This window comes from Panulirus ornatus, chromosome 55 (assembly GCF_036320965.1).
Source record: "Panulirus ornatus isolate Po-2019 chromosome 55, ASM3632096v1, whole genome shotgun sequence".
Classification (NCBI taxonomy): domain Eukaryota; kingdom Metazoa; phylum Arthropoda; class Malacostraca; order Decapoda; family Palinuridae; genus Panulirus; species Panulirus ornatus.
Window position 1 is genome coordinate 33,252,368 of NC_092278.1, and position 19,721 is coordinate 33,272,088.

Here is a 19,721-nt window from a genome sequence, read left to right on the forward strand (position 1 = left end):
GTTCAGAGTCTAATTGTAGGTTATTAAATCCCCTCGAGACGTTTTTCATCCATCTACCATTGTTTCCCCTCCCACCGCCGGGGTTAATCCATAATTCCACAGGCGTCAAGCTCATTCATAATCGAGTCACACTGAGCTGGTAAGAGCCTAGGCTACAAATCCCACTCAGGGTGGACACATAATCACAACACTGTCATGCGAGGCTTACGTATATATTTACATCAAAGGAGCTTCACTGTTCATAGCGATGCGAAGACAACGCAGATGTCAACCCGAGACTGGAAACTCGACAGTTTTCCAGCGTTCGAAGGTCCCGCTCCTCGCCGACAACCGTTGACGTCATGGAACGTGCGCGCATGTCACGGTAGACCAATATAAGGCGCTGACGAGGTCGCTGGAGGCAGGTCTGCCTCCAGCCGTCAACAGAGGCCGGCTAGGTATGGGCATCAGCTCAGTAACTAAGTTCACCAACATCCCCATCACTACCGCCACAATACGTCAACATGGTGTTCTCCACCAACAACAACTCCTTCGCCACCATCATCACGCAGGAGCCCAGGTGGGTATCGCTAGCCTCCTCACCCCTCAGCGTAAGTTTCCCTTCCCCCCTCTCCTCCGCTGAGGGAACTTGCACCATCTCACCGCCGATCGCGGTCCCCTCTCTCGTTTCCCCAGTGAACGCCGTATTGATCCGCGGTCGAGTTTAGACCTCGATGTACTGTAAGATTTCGAGTAATGGTTCAATCAATGATGAAAATCGGTGATAACCGGAAACAAAAACAATTATGTGTCTTTTAAGTTTTAGAAACAACTGCCCCTGTGACTTTCAAAAGCCCAACCCAGGCCCTTAACATGTAAGTTCAGCACCGAAAATTGTAATTCAAAGTTGTTCAAATTGTATGATTTACCTCTTGCGATGTTCCGTGTTCAGTGATGACCACAGCTAAAGCAATTACTACCTCAAAGTGTCGGCTTGGGACACATTTATAATATTTATCTGATAATCATTAGTCCTTGTGTTCCCATTTATCAACTAATTTATACCGGGACAATGTGTAAAAGAGTAGCACCTACAGTAGGAGCTACAGCAGGACCTACAGTAGGAACTACAGCAGGACCTACAGTAGGAACTACAGCAGGACCTAAAGTAGGAACTACAGCAGGACCTACAGTAGGAACTATAGCAGCACCTACAGTAGGAGCTACAGCAGGACCTACAGTAGGAACTACAGCAGGACCTACAGTAGGAGCAACAGCAGGACCTACAGTAGGAACTACATCAGGACCTACAGTAGGAGCTACATCAGGACCTACAGTAGGAACTACAGGAGGACCTTCAGTAGGAACTTCTCTGATCATTACTTTGCGCTTCTTTAAACGGGCGCTGACCAAAGTGGAGACGTGATTTCTAGTTTTGGCCTTACCAGGATGTAAACAGTTGGCTGAACATATCCTTACTCCGTTCCTCCCTGGCGACGGGTTAGCACCATGTTAACTCCTAAGTCCCTATCACACACACACACACACACACACACACACACACACACACAGAATCCTACAGCTTATTCCTTGCCTGATGATATTCACGCTGAGGCTTTCTCGCACCGCGCCCTATCCTCATTACGTTCCATTTTTAACTCGGGTTGACCTTCATCATCCACGCATCAGACCCATTTTGGAAACTGTCTAGGTCCCTCTGCGGAGTGATGCAATCCTCCTCGCTTTTTCATTCCCTCTTGACCTCGGTTCATCGGCAAACATCCCTCTGGCAAGTCATTTACGTAGATCAAGGAGAGATACGGTCCTAGAACGGAACCCTACAAAACGCCACTGACCTGAACGCATTAAGAGAAGACTTCCCTGATACGTGTGTTTCATTCCCTTCCACTAATTCAATGTTCTGTCCATCGAAGTGATTTTCCCCTCATTTCCACCAGGAGATCCTGCTCTTCCTGTGTTGCTGTCAATTGCTTTTTAGAAGTCAAGACACAGACAATCCGTCCAATCTTTTCCTCTTTGTAAAACGTTAACTCACCCTCTTGTCGAAATCGAAGAGGTTCGTTATATACAATGTCTTTTCTATGACACCATGTTGTCTCTCGCTCGGATAGTTCTCCTCTGCAAAAGGCCATGTATTCGTTTTCCGATTATTATATTCTCCAGGACCTTACAGACCACCTTACAGACGACGGCTGACAGAGACCGGTCAGCAGTTCGGGTTATCCTCCCAGTGGTCTCCTATTCTTATATAAACAGGTATGACGTTCGCCAACTTCCACTCCCTGAGCACTTTACCTTCTTCTAGCGACACCTAGAACATTCTGGAGTGGTCCGTCAAAGAGTACCCGCGCCCATCTTCAGCACATATGGAGATACTTCATCTGACGTATGAGCCTTATCTGGGTCAAGCCCCATTATTATTCTGTCCATGTCCCCCCCTGTGATCTTTCACCATTATCCAAGACTTCCCTCACCGTCCCCCATCATTGGTCCTGGCACTACACACAGTGTCTTCCACTGTGAAAACACTTTTTAAACTTGTCATTCAGATCTTCGCATATCTCCATCTCTTCCTCGAAAACTCTCTGTTTCATATCCTTCTGCCAATTTACTCCTGTTGAATTCGTGGAATGGTGTTGGATTGTCTCGCTGTCTTGTCTGCAATATTCTCTTCCATGATTTTTGGTGGCCCCTTTCTCATCCCGCGTCTTGCTCCCTTATACCTTTCGAACCCTGGCTGGCAAGGATGCCACTGGTCCACTCTCCACAGCATATAGTTGTGTATATATGTCATTCCTGTTTGTACAAACAGACCCAAGCATAAACCCACCATCCCCGGGGTGAGGATGAACAGCTTGGCAGGTTGTGGGGTGACTGTCGCACACCATCCCCGGGGTGAGGATGAACAGCTTGGCAGGTTGTGGGGTGACTGTCGCACACCATCCCCAGGGTGAGGATGAACAGCTTGGCAGGTTGTGGGGTGACTGTCGCACACCATCCCCGGGGTGAGGATGAACAGCTTGGCAGGTTGTGGGGTGACTGTCGCACCCCATCCCCAGGGTGAGGATGAACAGCTTGGCAGGTTGTGGGGTGACTGTCGCACACCATCCCCAGGGTGAGGATGAAAAGCTTGGCAGGCCTTGTGGGGTGACTGTCGCGTTCATGATATGAATCCGGGCCAGTCCATGCAACAATCATAGTCAGCAAAGCTAAACACTACGACGACATGGTTGTGTGTGTGTGTGTGTGTGTGTGTGTGTGTGTGTGTGTGTGTGTGTGTGTGTGTGTGTGTGTGCCTTTTAATCTGTATCTGTGTGCCAATATCTGTGTTTGTTTATTCTGGACGGACGTGTGCGGTGTTTGTGTTTACGATTAAAGAGCGTGCATGTGTCCACACATGCCACCACGGAAGGGCAGATGCCAATGAGGTCGGGGGCCTCTGCCTCACGCCTTGTACTGTGTGGCCTTCTATCACCAGGAGACGCCCTTCTCAAACGCCCCTCTTGTTCGTCCTTCTCGAGTCAATATCAGTCTTTATTAGACGAGAGACTACAATCTCATGCAGCTGCATGACATCCTTCTGTCTCTTTCGTGCTGCATGACACCGGCTCAGGTGGTGTGCGGTGGTGAGCATGACGCATGGAAAGAGGGGGGGGGGATGGAGTAGTCTGGGGTCCGGGGAAGGGGCAGAGCGTTTGGGGAGACGTCATGCGACGTGGTGGAAAGTTCCTACTGACCCAAACCCAAGCCACCAATCGCTGCCTCGCCCTCCTCTCTCTCTCTCTCCCACCGCCACCACCACGCTGTGCACGGGTGAAGCGGCATAAGGTGCAAGTTATTATGTCCGGTAAACAGAACGATGACCTACTTGTAGACACAGAGTAGAGAATCCCGTCCCTTGTTGAGATACATGTTGAATCACACACAAACCCCTATGACAAAGACTATTTAATTCCAAGGTGCATCATCTTCAGGACGTTTTGACCGACTGCAGTTGCTCAAGTTTCATCTCGCACATCCGATTATCTCATTCCTCTTGTCCTTCCCACATTACCCTCTGTCGTGAGCCTGGCTGTCGCATGAAGGGATCCAGGGAGGGGATGACATCCTTCATATGGCTGTCTTCATGTCTGGTCGTCCATCCTCCAGGAGACGGTGGAGAACTCTATATCGATGGCCTTGATACGTCGAGCGTTTGAAGGGTTGTGATCTCCAAGTTCTCCTCCTCTGGCTTGCGCTTCACCCTATGCTCTCATATTTCGTTGTCGTTTTCTTTCTCGTCGGTCTTTCTCTTACGTTTTTTTTTCTTTGACAGATCAACCTCATCTTCTTCCCCCCCAACAACAGCAGAGTCCTTCAGGATAAGATCTATCCTCTCTCCCTCTTCCCCCCGACAACAGCAGAGTCCTTCAGGATAAGATCTATCCCCTCTCCTACGTCCTCGCTTATTTATCACTTTCTTCGACTGTCAACAACCCCCTCTTGCGTCCTCGGGCAGATACAGGGAGGTCTGTCACTCAGTTGAAGGTTCTAAAGAGTCCTCGGAGGCAGGAGTGTAGCCGGTGATCTGCAGTGCGGTGCATTCGGTATATAGTGACTGGCTATTTACCTGTTACTCTGGTTATACGAGATTTGGAAGTATCACCCCAGCTTCGTTCTGCAAACTTGGTCTCCCGAGGCTCCGTTGGTGCGTTGGCATTCGATGCCTTATGGACTTCACTGATCATCCGCGTATCCATGCTATGATAAATAGCCAAACGCACTCCTATCCTGACGGCTCAACACTGCATTCTCTTCGCTTCCTTCAAATCCTTTAATAATCTTCTCTTACCCAGTCTACTTTTAAGTCTTCCCTCGTCAGGACAACTAATGTAAACTACGATTTGGACAGAGGTTTTCCCAAAGAAGCCACCGTAACCTGGTCAAGTTTATTGATTCTAAAGATCAACTTTCATCTTCCCGTTTCTATGTCCAACTCTTATCACAATATCACTATCTTCTCTGTCGGCTGCCTAACTCCATCGTTCAAAGACATATTGGAATGGTTGTCATAGATGTCACATTGCCATGCGGTATTTACTGTGACATCTGATCCATCTTAGAAAACCCTGGTGACGCAGATAAGTCTGCCACTAAGAAACCGAGAGTCGCTCTTCAGATGAGGATGATTCTCCTCAAAACAGATGTTCCAGTAGTACATACGATTAATTCGTCCTCGTGTGGAGTACTGCTCTCACGTCTAGGGAGGTACTGCATCAGAACACTCACTTGGCAGTTTCGTGTAAAGCAATCCCACTTTTCTACTCTCCAGTCTGCCCTAAAAAACTGGCCTACTTGTCCCTACTCCACAAGGTCGGTGCTTTTCCACAACACTTCTGCTGATAACTGAGCTTCTGCTTCCAAACACTGCCCAATTGTGTGCTCCCAAGCCATTCGCCTGATCACTTAACACTCAGCAAGCCTCTGTGTCTCATGATGACTGTCTGGCTTATGGAAACTCGAGGGCGAGCCGTTGTGGTATCTACTTCTTTCCCTATATCGCTAAGCTTTGGAACTCTTTTTTTTCATCTTCTAATGTCCTTCGAAACAGTTACGATGTGCCCAGTTTGAATAGAAAGGCTTTCTAAAACACCCATACGTAGATTCTTCTCTCCCGATATCTTTATCTCACTGGTTTCTACATTTCATTGAAAAGACCCTCAACTTTGAGGTTAGGTCTCCATGGATGGTGCCTTCACACCAAAAAGAAAATGTCCGTCTCGCATCATACGTTCACCAATTTTTCTGATTCCCATCTCCAGCGTGTCTTCTAAGACCTAGAGTCTAGTCCACTTCCTGGGCTTGTGGCCACGCAACTGTGGCCTTCACCGCTAGACGTAAACAGCTAAACGTCCGAGAGACAGGATGTTCATACGAGGTCGAAGAGAATGATGTCAGTGTAGGTACCGCGTCAATAGTATACTTGTGTCGTGGAAGCATCTTGTGTTTCTCTGTGGATCCCATAGCAAGCTATAAGAGCCGCGGCCACTCGGAGCTTTCCGATTCTATGATTACAGGGGATTGAATCTCATGTGTAAATATGTTCCGAAACATTTTATCAGAGATATAGTTATGACCTATAGCAGCTTTCCCTCTCATCTTCCGACAAAGTCATGACACAGTAAGTATATATATATATACATATATATATATATATATATATATATATATATATATATATATATATATATATATATATATATATATATATGATGCAGGCTGCAGAATAAACACAGCGGAAATGTTTCACCTCGAGTGTTATCAGTTTCTTAAAATGATACTGTATATCAGTAAGAGAGTCATGTGACGTTTTGGTAAGTTTGTCTTCGTCCTCCTCCTCCTCCTCCAGGCTGACCAGCGTGGTGAGCGAGGCTTCCCGCGTCGCCTCTGAGGCAGCCAAGAAGAACCTCAGCTTCCACAGCCGCTGCCTCCCCATCGTCCATGGCAAACTGTCCGACCTCAATCCCAAGGTTAGTCTTGTTACACATCCTCTGCTCCTACTTAGCCACCATCGACCAGAGTACAATGAACTTCTAGCGTATTCAAAAACAGAGACCACTTATCTTTGTTCTGATATTTATTTTAAACAGTCTCTCACACAAGTTCAAAATGTGTGATGTTTCTTATTGCTCAGGTGCGGACGTTCGTGGAGGAGAGTGCCCGCCTCTGTCAGCCAGCGAACGTGCACATCTGTGATGGCAGTGAACGTGAGCTGCGAAACCTGCTCAACGTCATGCAGCAGGCCGGCATGATCGAACCTCTGCCCAAGTACAAGAACTGCTGGTTGGCCCGCACTGACCCCGGAGATGTTGCTCGCGTGGAGAGCAAGACCTTCATCGTCACCAAGGACCGTCGTGAGACCATCCCTACACCTAAGGAAGGCGTCAAGGGACTCCTGGGTAACTGGATGTCTCCTCACGATCTGAAGGGCGCCGTCCAGGAGCGTTTCCCTGGTTGCATGGCTGGCAGAACCATGTACGTGGTGCCCTACTCCATGGGACCCGTAGGTTCTCCACTATCCAAGATCGGCGTTGAGGTTACTGACTCTCCATACGTTGTGGCCTCAATGCGCACCATGACGCGGATGGGGGGTAAAGTACTGGAAACTCTTGGTGAAGAAGACTTCGTCAAGTGCCTTCACTCAGTAGGCTGCCCGCTGCCCCTCAAGAAGACCCTAGTCAACAACTGGCCCTGTGACCCCGCACGCACCATCGTCACCCACATACCCGACACTAACGAGATCATCTCCTTCGGATCAGGTTATGGAGGCAACTCACTCCTGGGCAAGAAATGTTTTGCTCTTCGTATTGGTTCAACAATAGCCAAGCGTGAAGGTTGGCTGGCCGAACACATGCTCATCCTGGGCATCACCAACCCTCAGGGCGTCAAGAAGTACATTGCTGCCGCTTTCCCCTCTGCCTGTGGCAAGACCAACCTGGCCATGATGACGCCCTCGCTGCCCGGCTATAAAGTAGAGTGCGTGGGCGACGACATCGCCTGGATGAAGTTTGACGAGGACGGAGTCTTGCGCGCCATTAATCCTGAGAATGGTTTCTTCGGCGTGGCTCCTGGCACTTCCATGCACACCAACCCCGTGGCTATGAAAACCGTTCTCTCCAACACAATCTTCACCAACGTTGCCAAGACGAGTGATGGAGGAGTGTTCTGGGAAGGTCTGGAGAAGGAGATCCCCAACGATGTTACCATCACGTCCTGGTTGGGCGACACCAACTGGAGTAAAGAATCCGGCAAGCCAGCCGCTCACCCCAACTCCAGATTCTGCACCCCAGCCGGCCAATGCCCCATCATCGACCCTGCCTGGGAAGACTCTAAGGGCGTGCCCATCTCTGCTATTCTCTTCGGCGGAAGACGACCTCAGGGAGTGCCTCTGGTGTACGAGGCATTCGACTGGAAGCACGGCGTGATGGTAGGAGCAGCTATGAGATCTGAGGCAACGGCTGCAGCCGAACATAAGGCTAAGGTCATCATGCACGACCCCTTCGCCATGAGACCATTCTTCGGCTACAACTTCGGTCACTACCTACAGCACTGGCTTAGCATGGAGACCCGCACAAGCAAGCCCCTTCCCAAGATCTTCCACGTTAACTGGTTCCGCAAGAGCGAGAAGGGACGCTTCATTTGGCCAGGTTTCGGGGAGAACGTGCGAGTCCTGGACTGGATCCTAAAGCGAATCGATGGTGAGAACGTGGCCGAAGAGAGCGCCATAGGACTCCTTCCAAAATCCACTTCCATCAATATAGCAGGTCTCGAGGAACACAACATTGATATGGACGAGCTGTTCAGCCTTCCCAAAGAGTTCTGGGAACAGGAGGTGCGCGACATCGCCAAATACTTTGACGAACAAGTTGGCGACGACCTGCCCAACGAGGTGCGGGATCAACTCAAAATACTAGGGAAACGAGTCGAAAAGTTGTAACCTGTCAGATAAACGGGTTTTGTTGGGTGATGCTTTGGCCAGCAGTTGTAGCAATAAAAACACGTGTAATTCCTATATATAGCACGGAGAATGTACATGTGTTCGCTATGGAAGTTTAGGCTGCGAAATTCTCTCGCGAAATGCACATATCAAAGTTTTAATTCAGTTCATTACAGCCATTATCATAATCGTCACGTTTATTTTACCCTTGTCTTTTCGCTGCACGTTCTTCTCATTTTGACACACCTGTGCAATGTTCTCTCTTTACTGATTGAAATGTTTAGTTTTCAATGTTCCTTTTTCACTGTCCCAGCTGTGCTGGACACTGCTCTGCTGTGCATGAGTTTTAAAACATTTTACGTTTGGTGTATGTGGTTCTTTTTTTCCTTTCCTTTATAGAAAGATCAAAATTCATCTCATATTATTTTCATATATATATACATATATACAAATGGAAACTAAATGAGTTTTTCATATCCAACGTCAACTGTCATAAAGCTGAGGTCTTACAGTGCAAGATATGGTCAGAGGTAGAAGTCTGGCAGGTCATGGGTAGCATATGGATACACTGCTTAAGGGAAAGCATTAATGTAATACCACGTCTCTCTCTCTCTCTCTCTCTCTCTCTCTCTCTCTCTCTCTCTCTCTCTCTCTCTCTCTCATCATCATCATCTCCAAGTCGAAAATTCTCGACAACCTCGATCACTTCTATTTCCCGCGAGACACCAACGTAAAAACTGCCTTTCCTTCATCGTTTCTACTCGTGTAATTTCTATATGCCTTCGTCTTCCTTCATTATGGGGGCAAAATCACTCGTCATTTTCCGTGCTTGTCCTTTTCTACCCCAATCATCAGTCTAAAGTTTCATAACCTCTACATTCTACATTCTTTTTTCTCTTATCTTCTATTCTTTTTATGTCTTGAATTATCGTATTTAACCTTTCCAAGCCCTTGTTCATCCTATTCTTCTTTCATCCACTTGTGTGCACTTTTCCACTCTCATGGCACCACCCTCCCTCAGGTTTATGACTTCGCCTGTGTTACTTAGGTTTTCGGTGGTTCTGCTACGGTTCTCTGCGGTTCCACTACGGTTCTCAGCGGTTCTGCTACGGCTCTCTGCAGTTCTACCACGGTTCTCTGCGGCTCTGCTACAGCTCTGTGGTTCTGCTAGTTGTGTTTGTGTTCCGGTTCTCTGAGGCTCTGCTCCGGTTCTCTGCAGTTTTGCTACAGTTCTCTATGTTTCTACTACAGTTCTGTGATTCTGCTACGGTTTTCTGCTGTTCTGCTACAGTTCTCTTGTGGTTCTGTTACGGTTCTTTGTGGTTCTGCTACGGTTCTTTGTGGTTCTGCTACGGTTCTCTGTGGTTCTGTGACAGTTCTCTCTTCTGCTACGGTTCTGCTACGTTTCTCTGTGGTTCTGTGACGGTTCTCTGTGGTTCTGCTATGGTTCTCTGTGGTTCTGCTACGGTTCTCTGCGGTTCTGCTACGTTTCTCTGTGGTTCTGCTACGGTTCTCTGTGGTTCTGTGACGGTTCTCTGTGGTTCAGCTACGGTTCTCTGTGGTTCTACTACGGTTCTCTGTGGTTCAGCTACGGTTCTCTGTGGTTTTTGCTACGGTTCTCTGGCACAGCACGAGGGGTCGACAAGAGGGTACGGGAAAACGTAATCCTCGCTCTCCACAGAATACCACAGTATCAGTCCCTTGGGATGAGAGTGGGTGGTTGTGGCCGGCGGAGCCGGGCTATACAGCATGTGTGCATCCATGGGATGTGATAAGCACGTCGCTACCTATTACGATTAGTGACAGAAGGTCCGTCGCCTCATTTGCACAGTCCCATAATTCGCTCTCGCAATCGTCCCGAAGCCTGATGACACTTACAGACAGACGCACCGTCATCTTCTGCCGTGCCTAACAAAGTCAAAAAAACGATTCAGGTCTATAAAACGGTACGAAATAACGGACCATCAAGCAAGACGGAGATGATTTCCGTCCCGAGAACATCAAAGGACGAGATGTCTCAGCTCCGCGTTTTTCTACATGACCGATGAGTAGATGTAGTAAGATCAGGTGAGCAAGGCAGACACATCCCTGGCCTGGGAGTGAGAAGTCACCTCCCCCCTCCCTCCCCAACCCTTCCCCTCGTTTTCCACTGACAATCAGACACACGTCTTGCAAAGGCACAATGTGCATATACCTGTTTACACGGGAAAATCAGGGGAGAAATACACTGTACTGCAGACCACGACCTCTAGCGAGTGTGGTCTGTTAAACGCCGATAAGGGCCATCAGAAACCAAACATATGATTACTTGCTCAGGAGAAGGTAACGGAGCAGCGATAATGGTCGTGTGTCACTTGTTAAAGCAAAATGGGAAGGCTGACTTTTTGCCTCTGGGTTCGGACTTAAAAAGACGACCTCATGCGACACCCACACCCCCAGATCTCCCGGCTTTCTATGACTGAGGGACTAATACCGAAGGAGACGTACGTAATCAGTGGGTGGACTGTTCGCCCTGGGATTACCACTAAGACCCATTGGACATCGTGCTATACGAGAGAGAGAGAGAGAGAGAGAGAGAGAGAGAGAGAGAGAGAGAGAGAGAGAGAGAGAGAGAGAGAGAGAGAGGACGACTTTGGTGGACCGAAAAAATCATCTGAGTGGAAGGAGGGAGAGGAAGAGACCAATGTCAGGAGGCGCCTTCCTCCAGCTGGGTCGCAGAGGGAGGCTCAAGTCTTGGAACCGATGTCACTTTTGGATGTCATTTATGAGTAAACCAGTTGGCAGGACGACCTCGGCAACATCCGGGTTGCCTCTGGATGACGTTATGATCGTGGGAGAAGTGAATGGGAAGGTGTTCAGGACGGCGATCCTCTAACAACAGACCTGACACAGCCCCCCTAAACCTTTGGGGTCAGATGCTTGGATGATGAAAGTTCTGGAGTCCAAGTGACGAAGGTGTGAGGCCGGTTTTGAGACTTGCCTTCTTGCCCGTGACACACAAATCCAACTGTGGAAGGACATCTAAAAAAAAAAAAAAGGTGACATTAGCGCCCACCTTAAAAAAAAAAAAAAGTCACTTCTCTCTGGGAAAACAAGAGAAGCGATTTGAAAACTCGCCTGGAAACTAACCCCCCCCCCCATAAATATATATAGGGGAAAGATGAGGAAAAATTCCTCTGTATCTTCATATCTGTCAACGAATGGGACAAGTACACGTACAGTGGAAAGTGCATGTACTAAACATGAAAAAAGGTATATGATGGTAAGTTCAGAATATAATCCCCTCACAGATGTTACATGTATGTATTTACATGCATGTATAAACACACATGTACACAGTAAAACATATATATATATATATATATATATATATATATATATATATATATATATATATATATATATATATATATATATATATTGCAGTAGGTCACAGTGGTGCGCGTGATCTGGTATCTGCTGATAACCACGAGGAAAATGAAACACGGTAAGTTCCCAAGTGCACTTTCGTGTAATGATCACATCGTCAGGGGAGATATATCTCCCCGTTTTTTAATTTTCCAAAACAGGGAACAGAGAAGGGGGCCAAGTGAGGATATTCCCTCTCAGGCTCAGTCCTCTGTTCTTAACGCTACCTCGCTAACGCGGGAAATGGCGAACATGTATGAGAAAAAGGAAAAAAGAGAAAAAATATATATATGTATATCACATATTGCCCTCCAATAGCAAGAATTCGAACTCTACACTATTTGGGTGATTACTGGGTACGCTAAGCACATGGCTATGCTCGCCCATATTAGGGGCGACCATAGCAGATTGGTTAGCGTACCCAGCAATCACGCAAATAGCGCTGGGTTCGAATCCTTGCTGTTGGAGGGCATTCTGTTCTATAAAAAGTGACCATTCATATGCAATATATTTTGGAAAAGTGTGTGAAAGGAGAAAGCTGAGAGTAAATGTGAATAAGAGCAAGGTTATTAGGTACAGTAGGGTTGAGGGACAAGTCAATTGGGAGGTAAGTTTGAATAGAGAAAAGTTGGAAGAAGTGAAGTGTTTTGGATATCTGGGAGTGGACTTAGCAGCAGATGGAAACTTGGAAGCGGAAGCGAGTCACAGGGTTGGGGTGGGGGCGAAGGTTCTGGGAGCGATGAAGAATGTGAGGCAGGCGAGAACGTTATCTCGGAGAGCAAAAATGGGTATGTTTGAAGGAATAGTGGTTCCAACAATGTTATATGGTTGCGAGGCATGGGCTATAGATAAGGTTGTACGGAGGTGGGTAGAAGTGTTGGAAATGAAGTGTTTTGAGGACAATATGTGGTGTGAGGTGGTTTCATCGAGTAATTAACGAAAGGGTAAGAGAGCTGTGTGGAAATAAAAAGGGTGTAGTTGAGAGAGAAGATGCTTGTGCTAAGTAGCAAACAGAAACAGAGACGGCTGGAGCCTTCTGAGATGCTGAGTGTGTCCATGCTGACTCATAGCGTGTGTCCCTGGTGGTGTGACATTCCTCTCGTTATTTCCAGTCTTGATTCTATCATTCACCTATGTTACAGTACCTATCATTTTCCATTCTTTGTTGTTTCACGCTTTTGCAACCCTGTTTCCCGGTGATACCCAAGACCACTGTTAGTTAGATCCGGTATCTTGCAAGGGCGCAAAACCTACAGAAACTAATGATCAGAATCTTCTTCATATGTGATCCCATTTTCCAGCAGAGACTAAGGAAAGAAGGTAAGAAACATGCCATTCCTTACGTAACTTAACGAAGGAATATTCTGGTATCATCTGCCCAGGTTACCACGCCACTTCTTCCCCCTAAAACAATCAAGGTCACTTAGCGGATTTTGGCCTCAAACATCATATTCCTTTCCGTCCGTAACCATAGCCAACAACTTAGAAAAACAGGAAACTTTACAGAGAAACGTAACTGGTTCCTTGACTAGTCTGGAGTCACCTGACTGACCCGTACTCTTGGACCATGAGCTTGTATGATGGGAACAGCTGCGTTCTCACGTCATATGCTCTTGACTGCGTCCCCAAGCTGGGTACGCACACCTACGGCTCCCAGCATCTCTGGCTTGCACAACTTGCAGATGAAACGCGTCACTCCCTACGCAGCCAGGTAGATTACGTTATCGTAGCGGAGGAGGACAGCGTCTCTGTCTTACGTCACGTATGGTGACGGTGGCTGCCTACCCCGGCCGGAGTCCAGGAGCGGCCAACAAAAACGCTTACACCAGCAAGCTACGTCGTTAAGGCAGCACAATGCATGGCGGTAGTTCCTGATCTTATCTCCGTAAACTTTGGATACCTCAGCCTTTCCGTCTTTCCCTATCGACAGCGGTGTCTCCCAGGGTCCTATCCTGTCTCCTATCCTCCCCATCTTTAAAATCGAAGATTTCCTTACTACAACAGATCATCAGATGCACCCGATACGCTAACGACTTAACACTGCCCTTCTCCGCTCCCTTTAGATCCACTCCATCAGCTCTTGCTTAACCTACAGCACGTTTCAACTCTCTATGAATTCTGATTTGGACAGACTAGCCTAGTAGGGCACACGCGGATTGGACAGCCTAGCCCGATGGAAGTGACGCAACCTGGTTAAGTTTAATGCCTCTAAAAACTAATTTCCATTTTTTACCTCTCCCTCTGAAACCCCCTTACATCTTTCCCCTCATTTTTGATGGATGTGAAATTCTGCCAATCAACACAAACATACCCGATATCACTGTAACATATATCCTGAAAATTTCGTCAAATAAATCCCGCTTCCACAATCTTAAAAACCACAAAGTTCTTGACAAATTACTGCATCACATGATTACTGTGTGGTGCATTTCTTAAAAGGCAAATTCACCGTTTCTTCCCGATCATAAATCATTTTTCCTCTTCTCTTATTTCTCCCTCTCTTTAACCCCTTCTAAATTTAAATTCAGGCCTAGCATCGATGTGACTCATGTCTGTGACTAAAGCCTTTAACATGACTAATAATAACATAATAATAACATAATAATAATAATAATAATAATAATAATAATAATAATAATAATAATCAATAAGAAGAAGAACAACAGGAACATCATGGTCTTACCGAACTACTGCCACGTCAACGCCAAGTTATTAACCCAAATCGAATAATCTTGGGAACACTCAAATGTTCAAGGTAATTCCAAGACTCCCACTAAGTACACTGGCGTCCTGTAATTAAAGATAAGTACCTGTATAATATACAACTTCCGCCCCGTGGAGTAGGAGTTGGTATATAGAAACAATCACCAGTCTTGGGACATAAGTCCTTTAATATCATTTTATAAGCACCAGTTTTAGAGAATACGTAAAATTCTGTAGAAATTAATCAAATGAGATTAATAATACGATTACAAAAAGCGCAAGAACTTCTTGCGGATATGCTTCTGATTAATGGTGCAAAGGGTGTTGCTTACACGCACTAGTAATGATACGCTCGTCATTTTCCCTGAAGATACTTAGACCTGTCGTCTCTAATTAGGGAGTGTCACGCGTGTGAGGTACAAGCTGCAAGGTACAAAACTAATGGTGGAAACGTTTTGATAATTACAATTAACTTTCAGGGGCACTAAAGAGTATGGAGAGAGCATAATCCTAGTCTGCCGGCAGCAACGTTTTCTTGCGCAACTTGGTTACGTACGAAGATAGAGGTCTTAATAACATTAATCATAAGTAATGTGCGCAAGACGAAAGACTTGTATATTCATAACAAGCACAGGCCTGATATCTAGGCAAAACACGCTGTATATAAAGCAGGGATAGTAAAGTACCTATTCAGCTAGTATGGCAAATTAAGAAGGTAAATAAATCTATACACACTCGTATTCAGGTAATAATTCTGGATCTAAGGGCATCACACTTTAATCCACACCTCGTAATAACCAGCTCACCGACCTCCTACCCCATAGAGTCAGGAAGGACAAGACGTACACTTATTTTGACTGTGTTAGATGTTGTTTTCTAATCAATTTTCTTAGGGAATATAAGTATTGTTTTGTGGATTCATGCATAACGACTTCCAAGGTGCATTTGCATTCCAGGATGACCTGCGTATCTTTGTCCTTTAATATTTTATAAATTCTAATTTCCCATTTATAAACAAGTACTGGTTAATATTTCCCGGTGAATTATCACGTAAATTCAACCTTTAACTTTCGGTGTAAACCGTTCACCCCAAGCGCCGGCCTAGCCCTACTACTGTTGGTGATTCCTCACTTTCTCCATTACATGCTTTTCCAACATTTATTACTATTACCCAACTGAACAAGAGCAGGAAACTCGAACTAGAATGTTAGAACAACAGACCAAGAACTCACGTTAATATCGTTCGGTAAACCCTGTTATCGGGGCTTGAGCCAAGTTGATCCGATATCATGTAATGGTATCCTCTTCTAAATGGTTCATCAATGACGGGACTGTGAGGTGGTGGGAAGACACGGATGATACTAAAAAGACAGTTTAAGACAACGTCGCCTTTTACAAAAGTACTATAACAAAACAGTCAACACAAGCACTTCTGTCTAGATGTAAGTAATCGCATTAGCCACACGAGGAAAAGGATATCCACACAGATAACGCCGCGACGCTGCACTAGCTACTGTCTGTTCAGGTGTCGCGGACAACTGAATGCAAAAGGCCAACCAACTTGGAAACACCCGGTAGTTACGATGGTCCTCAGCAATTGACTAATGGTGTCCGAAAGCGTCTGAGAGGTTCCTGGCTCGTTCACGGCGAGAGATTACAAATTACTACGACTGTTTTATGCGAGAAAACTGATGACCTTTTTCTTAAGTCTCTGACTTTGAAGTATAGCGAATTTATGATACCAGGTAAATAATAGTTAGTCAGTTGTCCATATTTTGGAGACCTGCCAAGATACAGAAAAACGGACAGCAGCCAGTAATAAAATTTTTCTGACGTCCTTCCATATAGAAACGCACGGCGCAGTACTAGTTTATATATATATATATATATATATATATATATATATATATATATATATATATATATATATATATATATATATTCAGTAGGTTACAACATACCTAACTAGCATGGGCTCATATCAACAGCGCAATTAACGACCGGTGTAAATCACTCACTACCCTCAGGAATCGTGTCTCCTTGGCAGTGTCACTGCAACGCCATCATCCTACAATGAACGTTTCACCTTCGACTGGCCACCACACTATCCCTTATCTACCTGGGAGTGATTTACTTGGTTGGAAGTTTTCCTTTGAATTCCTTTAAAAAGTTAACGGTATGACCAGACAGTGTCTATTCCAGATGAACAAAAAGGATGTGGACTATATTCTTAATGGCAAGAGCTCGGGGGGAATATCAACACAAGATTTCACTAAATACCTCTTGCAGTATCAATCTCTGGCACATGAAAATGGAGACACACAATTTCTCAAAAAGAAAAAAAATATTTTGCCATTTTGACCCCCTGCGCTAGTAAGATAAACTTAATCAAAACGTGTCTAGGTGGATCCGAAAAGAAGGACATGACTAACTCCACTTCGCTTACTAATGAGTACTTTCCTTAGCAGTACTGATTATCTTCATTCACTCTGTACGCCCATAATTTGCATATTTTTCAAGGGCGACTCAAGCCAATCTTTTGTTGCTCTCCGCGAGCTTGTAGCACACCACCATGGTTTGCCTAGCGAAGATCGGCCTCGGGGTAGATCTTCAATGATAACTTTCGTGTTACATTACCCTCAAATGTTTGACTCAGAAGTGACAGCCTAGAGCATCTTCACAGATTCTCTTATGATGTCAGTCCGATAATGTACAATTTGATAATGAGTTAAGAAATTTCATTACAGTTCTATTAAATGTTAATATTTCTATCATCAAATACCGTATCATGAACGAAAAAGCCTATCTAAATGCTCAAATCTATGCAAAACGGGGAAACACTCCACGGGCATTCACTTTCAGGGCCAATTTACCCGAACGACGGGATCTCAGAAAGCAAAAAAAAAATAAAATGAAATAAAGCAACGAGAGGCAAACACTATTTGTGATTTACAGCTCCACGCAATAACCAACATGTTCGATAGAACTCATTAGAAAAACATCATCATATCATTTCTGAAACCATCATCATGGGATTTGACAACTGCAATGAATCGGCTAATTACTGACTTAAAAACAACGACATTTAATATGTCGACTATCAAGCGGCACCAACTTCTTTATTTCAAGTTTCAAAAGTTTATGCATCACATCCGCGTTGCAATTATTCACAAGCCCTACGAAATTGACGAACTGACGACTAAAACAATACAGTTGTATAACTTCGCCTCATAAAGCAGATACTTCACGATAAACTTCCCATGTTTTCGTCGCGCATTTCAATACTGCAGTGACTGACCTCCGAATCAAGGTTATCACCACATGACTGTCCTCCGAACCAAGGTTATTATCACAAGATAATCTAGTAACGTACACATGACTCATGACAACGGTGAACAAAACAAGATGATTTAGTTACTTACATATGACTCATGGCAACTGTGAACGAAATGATTTAGTAACGTACATATCTAATGACACTGTGAACGAAATAAGCTTCCTTCAACGAAGTCCTGTATAGTCTAACACGCTTCTTATCTCAAAAGATAATTTAGTTGTCACGTAGAATTACATTGAACGCTAGTAAACGAGTCCTGTTGTTTAAAAATGAACACAATTTTCTCTTCACTAACACGAGTATTTAAACGGAATCATGTATTCTATAACACCAACTATTCAATATACAATTATCTTTTAAGAAGACGCACATACAAATACCCGTCTTGGAACATACAAATACCCGTCTTGGAACACACAAATACCCGTCTTGGAACATACAAATACCCGTCTTGGAACAGACAAATACCCGTCTTGGAACAGACATAATTCAAAACAGACGCGTACTTAAGGCTAACTACGAGGTCATCACAGCCTTCCCTGTGCTAACCTTCCAAACAAACCACTGAACCTCACCTCAATTAACGGTTCTTGCTTTTACCTGGGGTTCCTGGGGGGTATATCATTACACACCCAGTGTCCGTGGTCATCTCAGAACATAAGAAAATCTTGTACATGATGTGAAGACTGTTGTTTAACGGCAGACAAGGATTACCAACACGAGACAAAGGCACGTCATTCCTCCTCAGCCCACCATGCCCTTCTGTTTTGTTTACATCCGTGGTACTTTAATTACTGCGTGCCACATCACGCGGATGTATCTCTCTCTCAGGGGCACATCTCAGACAACGAATGAGGTGGAATATTCCACTTGGAAAATTTATGTCCTTTTACATAATATTAGGATTTCTGATCATTCTCATATAGTATGAGATACAATTTTGGAAACAAGAGGGCGTTTTATCATATATTAAAATGTTGGTTTCACATGAACTCGCGTTCTTTGAAATGTGCATAGGCTATTGACTTCTTGTGTTGAATAGTTATGGGTTCCTGTTGTTCAATGCTGTACTGAGTGACGCATTTATGAAATTTGTGTTCTGCGGGGTGAGCAAGAGGCTCTTTTACCGCTGCTGATAATCTTATTTACTTCAGATAGGAATGATGACTCATACTAACTCGTTTACTCTTGAGGAAGGTAATTCAAACGGCACGGGAGTGCATTACCACGGCGAGACGTGATTCTCGACATCACCAAAATTAGGAGATTTCACAAACGCACATAAGCACGATGTTGGAACATCACAAGAAATTCCATGAACACGGGCAGCATCAAATGACCCAAACTAATACAATAGAAGAAAAGCTAACATCTCATGCTGTTACGAAAACGCTTGATTTATCTACCCTTATACGACGCGAGAACATCGGAACTTGGCATCTATGTCAACGTCAACAATGACAACCACATGGAGACAGACACAGCGGCGCAGTCGACGTCCTTGACAAGTGCTAAGGCGCGGGGGCGTTGTGCATGGTAGGAGAGCATGTGGTTTTATAATGATCCTGAACACCTGAAGTAAATGGTGATTATCTTATAGATGATGGATGTACGTAGCTTGACGTTGACGGCCTGAATGACCCTACCAGTTGATAGGTAGAATATGCCCAGATAGCCTACAGCCAGGCACATGTTACATAACATACATTCACCCAGAATTTGCAACCCGTACACGCAGTCATTGACAGGAACCGCCGTGCTAGGCTTGGGCTCGTCGAACCTTTTACACAATGTGGT

The 19,721-nt window shown here is 45.2% G+C and overlaps 1 protein-coding gene and 1 long non-coding RNA gene across 2 annotated transcripts in view; one reads left to right on the plus strand and one right to left on the minus strand.

The window, feature by feature from the left end:
- LOC139765657 (uncharacterized) overlaps positions 1 to 16,227 on the minus strand; it is a 60,835-nt gene extending 44,608 nt beyond the window's left edge. Inside the window, exons 1-2 of the long non-coding RNA XR_011716713.1 lie at positions 15,820 to 16,227; positions 14,568 to 14,674 (exon numbers count right to left, since the gene is read on the minus strand). This is a non-coding gene — a long non-coding RNA (uncharacterized lncRNA). The remainder of the gene's footprint in view (positions 1 to 14,567; positions 14,675 to 15,819) is intronic.
- Positions 437 to 8,664, plus strand: LOC139765652 (phosphoenolpyruvate carboxykinase, cytosolic [GTP]-like). Its single transcript, XM_071693353.1, has 3 exons — positions 437 to 559; positions 6,389 to 6,509; positions 6,674 to 8,664. The coding sequence occupies exons 1-3, from the start codon at positions 504 to 506 to the stop codon at positions 8,474 to 8,476; spliced, it is 1,980 nt and encodes a 659-aa protein (XP_071549454.1). The 5' UTR covers positions 437 to 503; the 3' UTR covers positions 8,477 to 8,664.
- Positions 16,228 to 19,721: the final 3,494 nt, after the last annotated feature.

Excerpts from the sequence above, each read along its gene's own strand:
- LOC139765652 (XM_071693353.1), top strand. The coding sequence starts at position 504 with ATGGTGTTCTCCACCAACAACAACTCCTTCGCCACCATCATCACGCAG. Across the intron at positions 560-6,388 it reads ATCATCACGCAGGAGCCCAG|GCTGACCAGCGTGGTGAGCG; the intron begins GTGGGTATCGCT and ends CTCCTCCTCCAG. Across the intron at positions 6,510-6,673 it reads TGTCCGACCTCAATCCCAAG|GTGCGGACGTTCGTGGAGGA; the intron begins GTTAGTCTTGTT and ends CTTATTGCTCAG.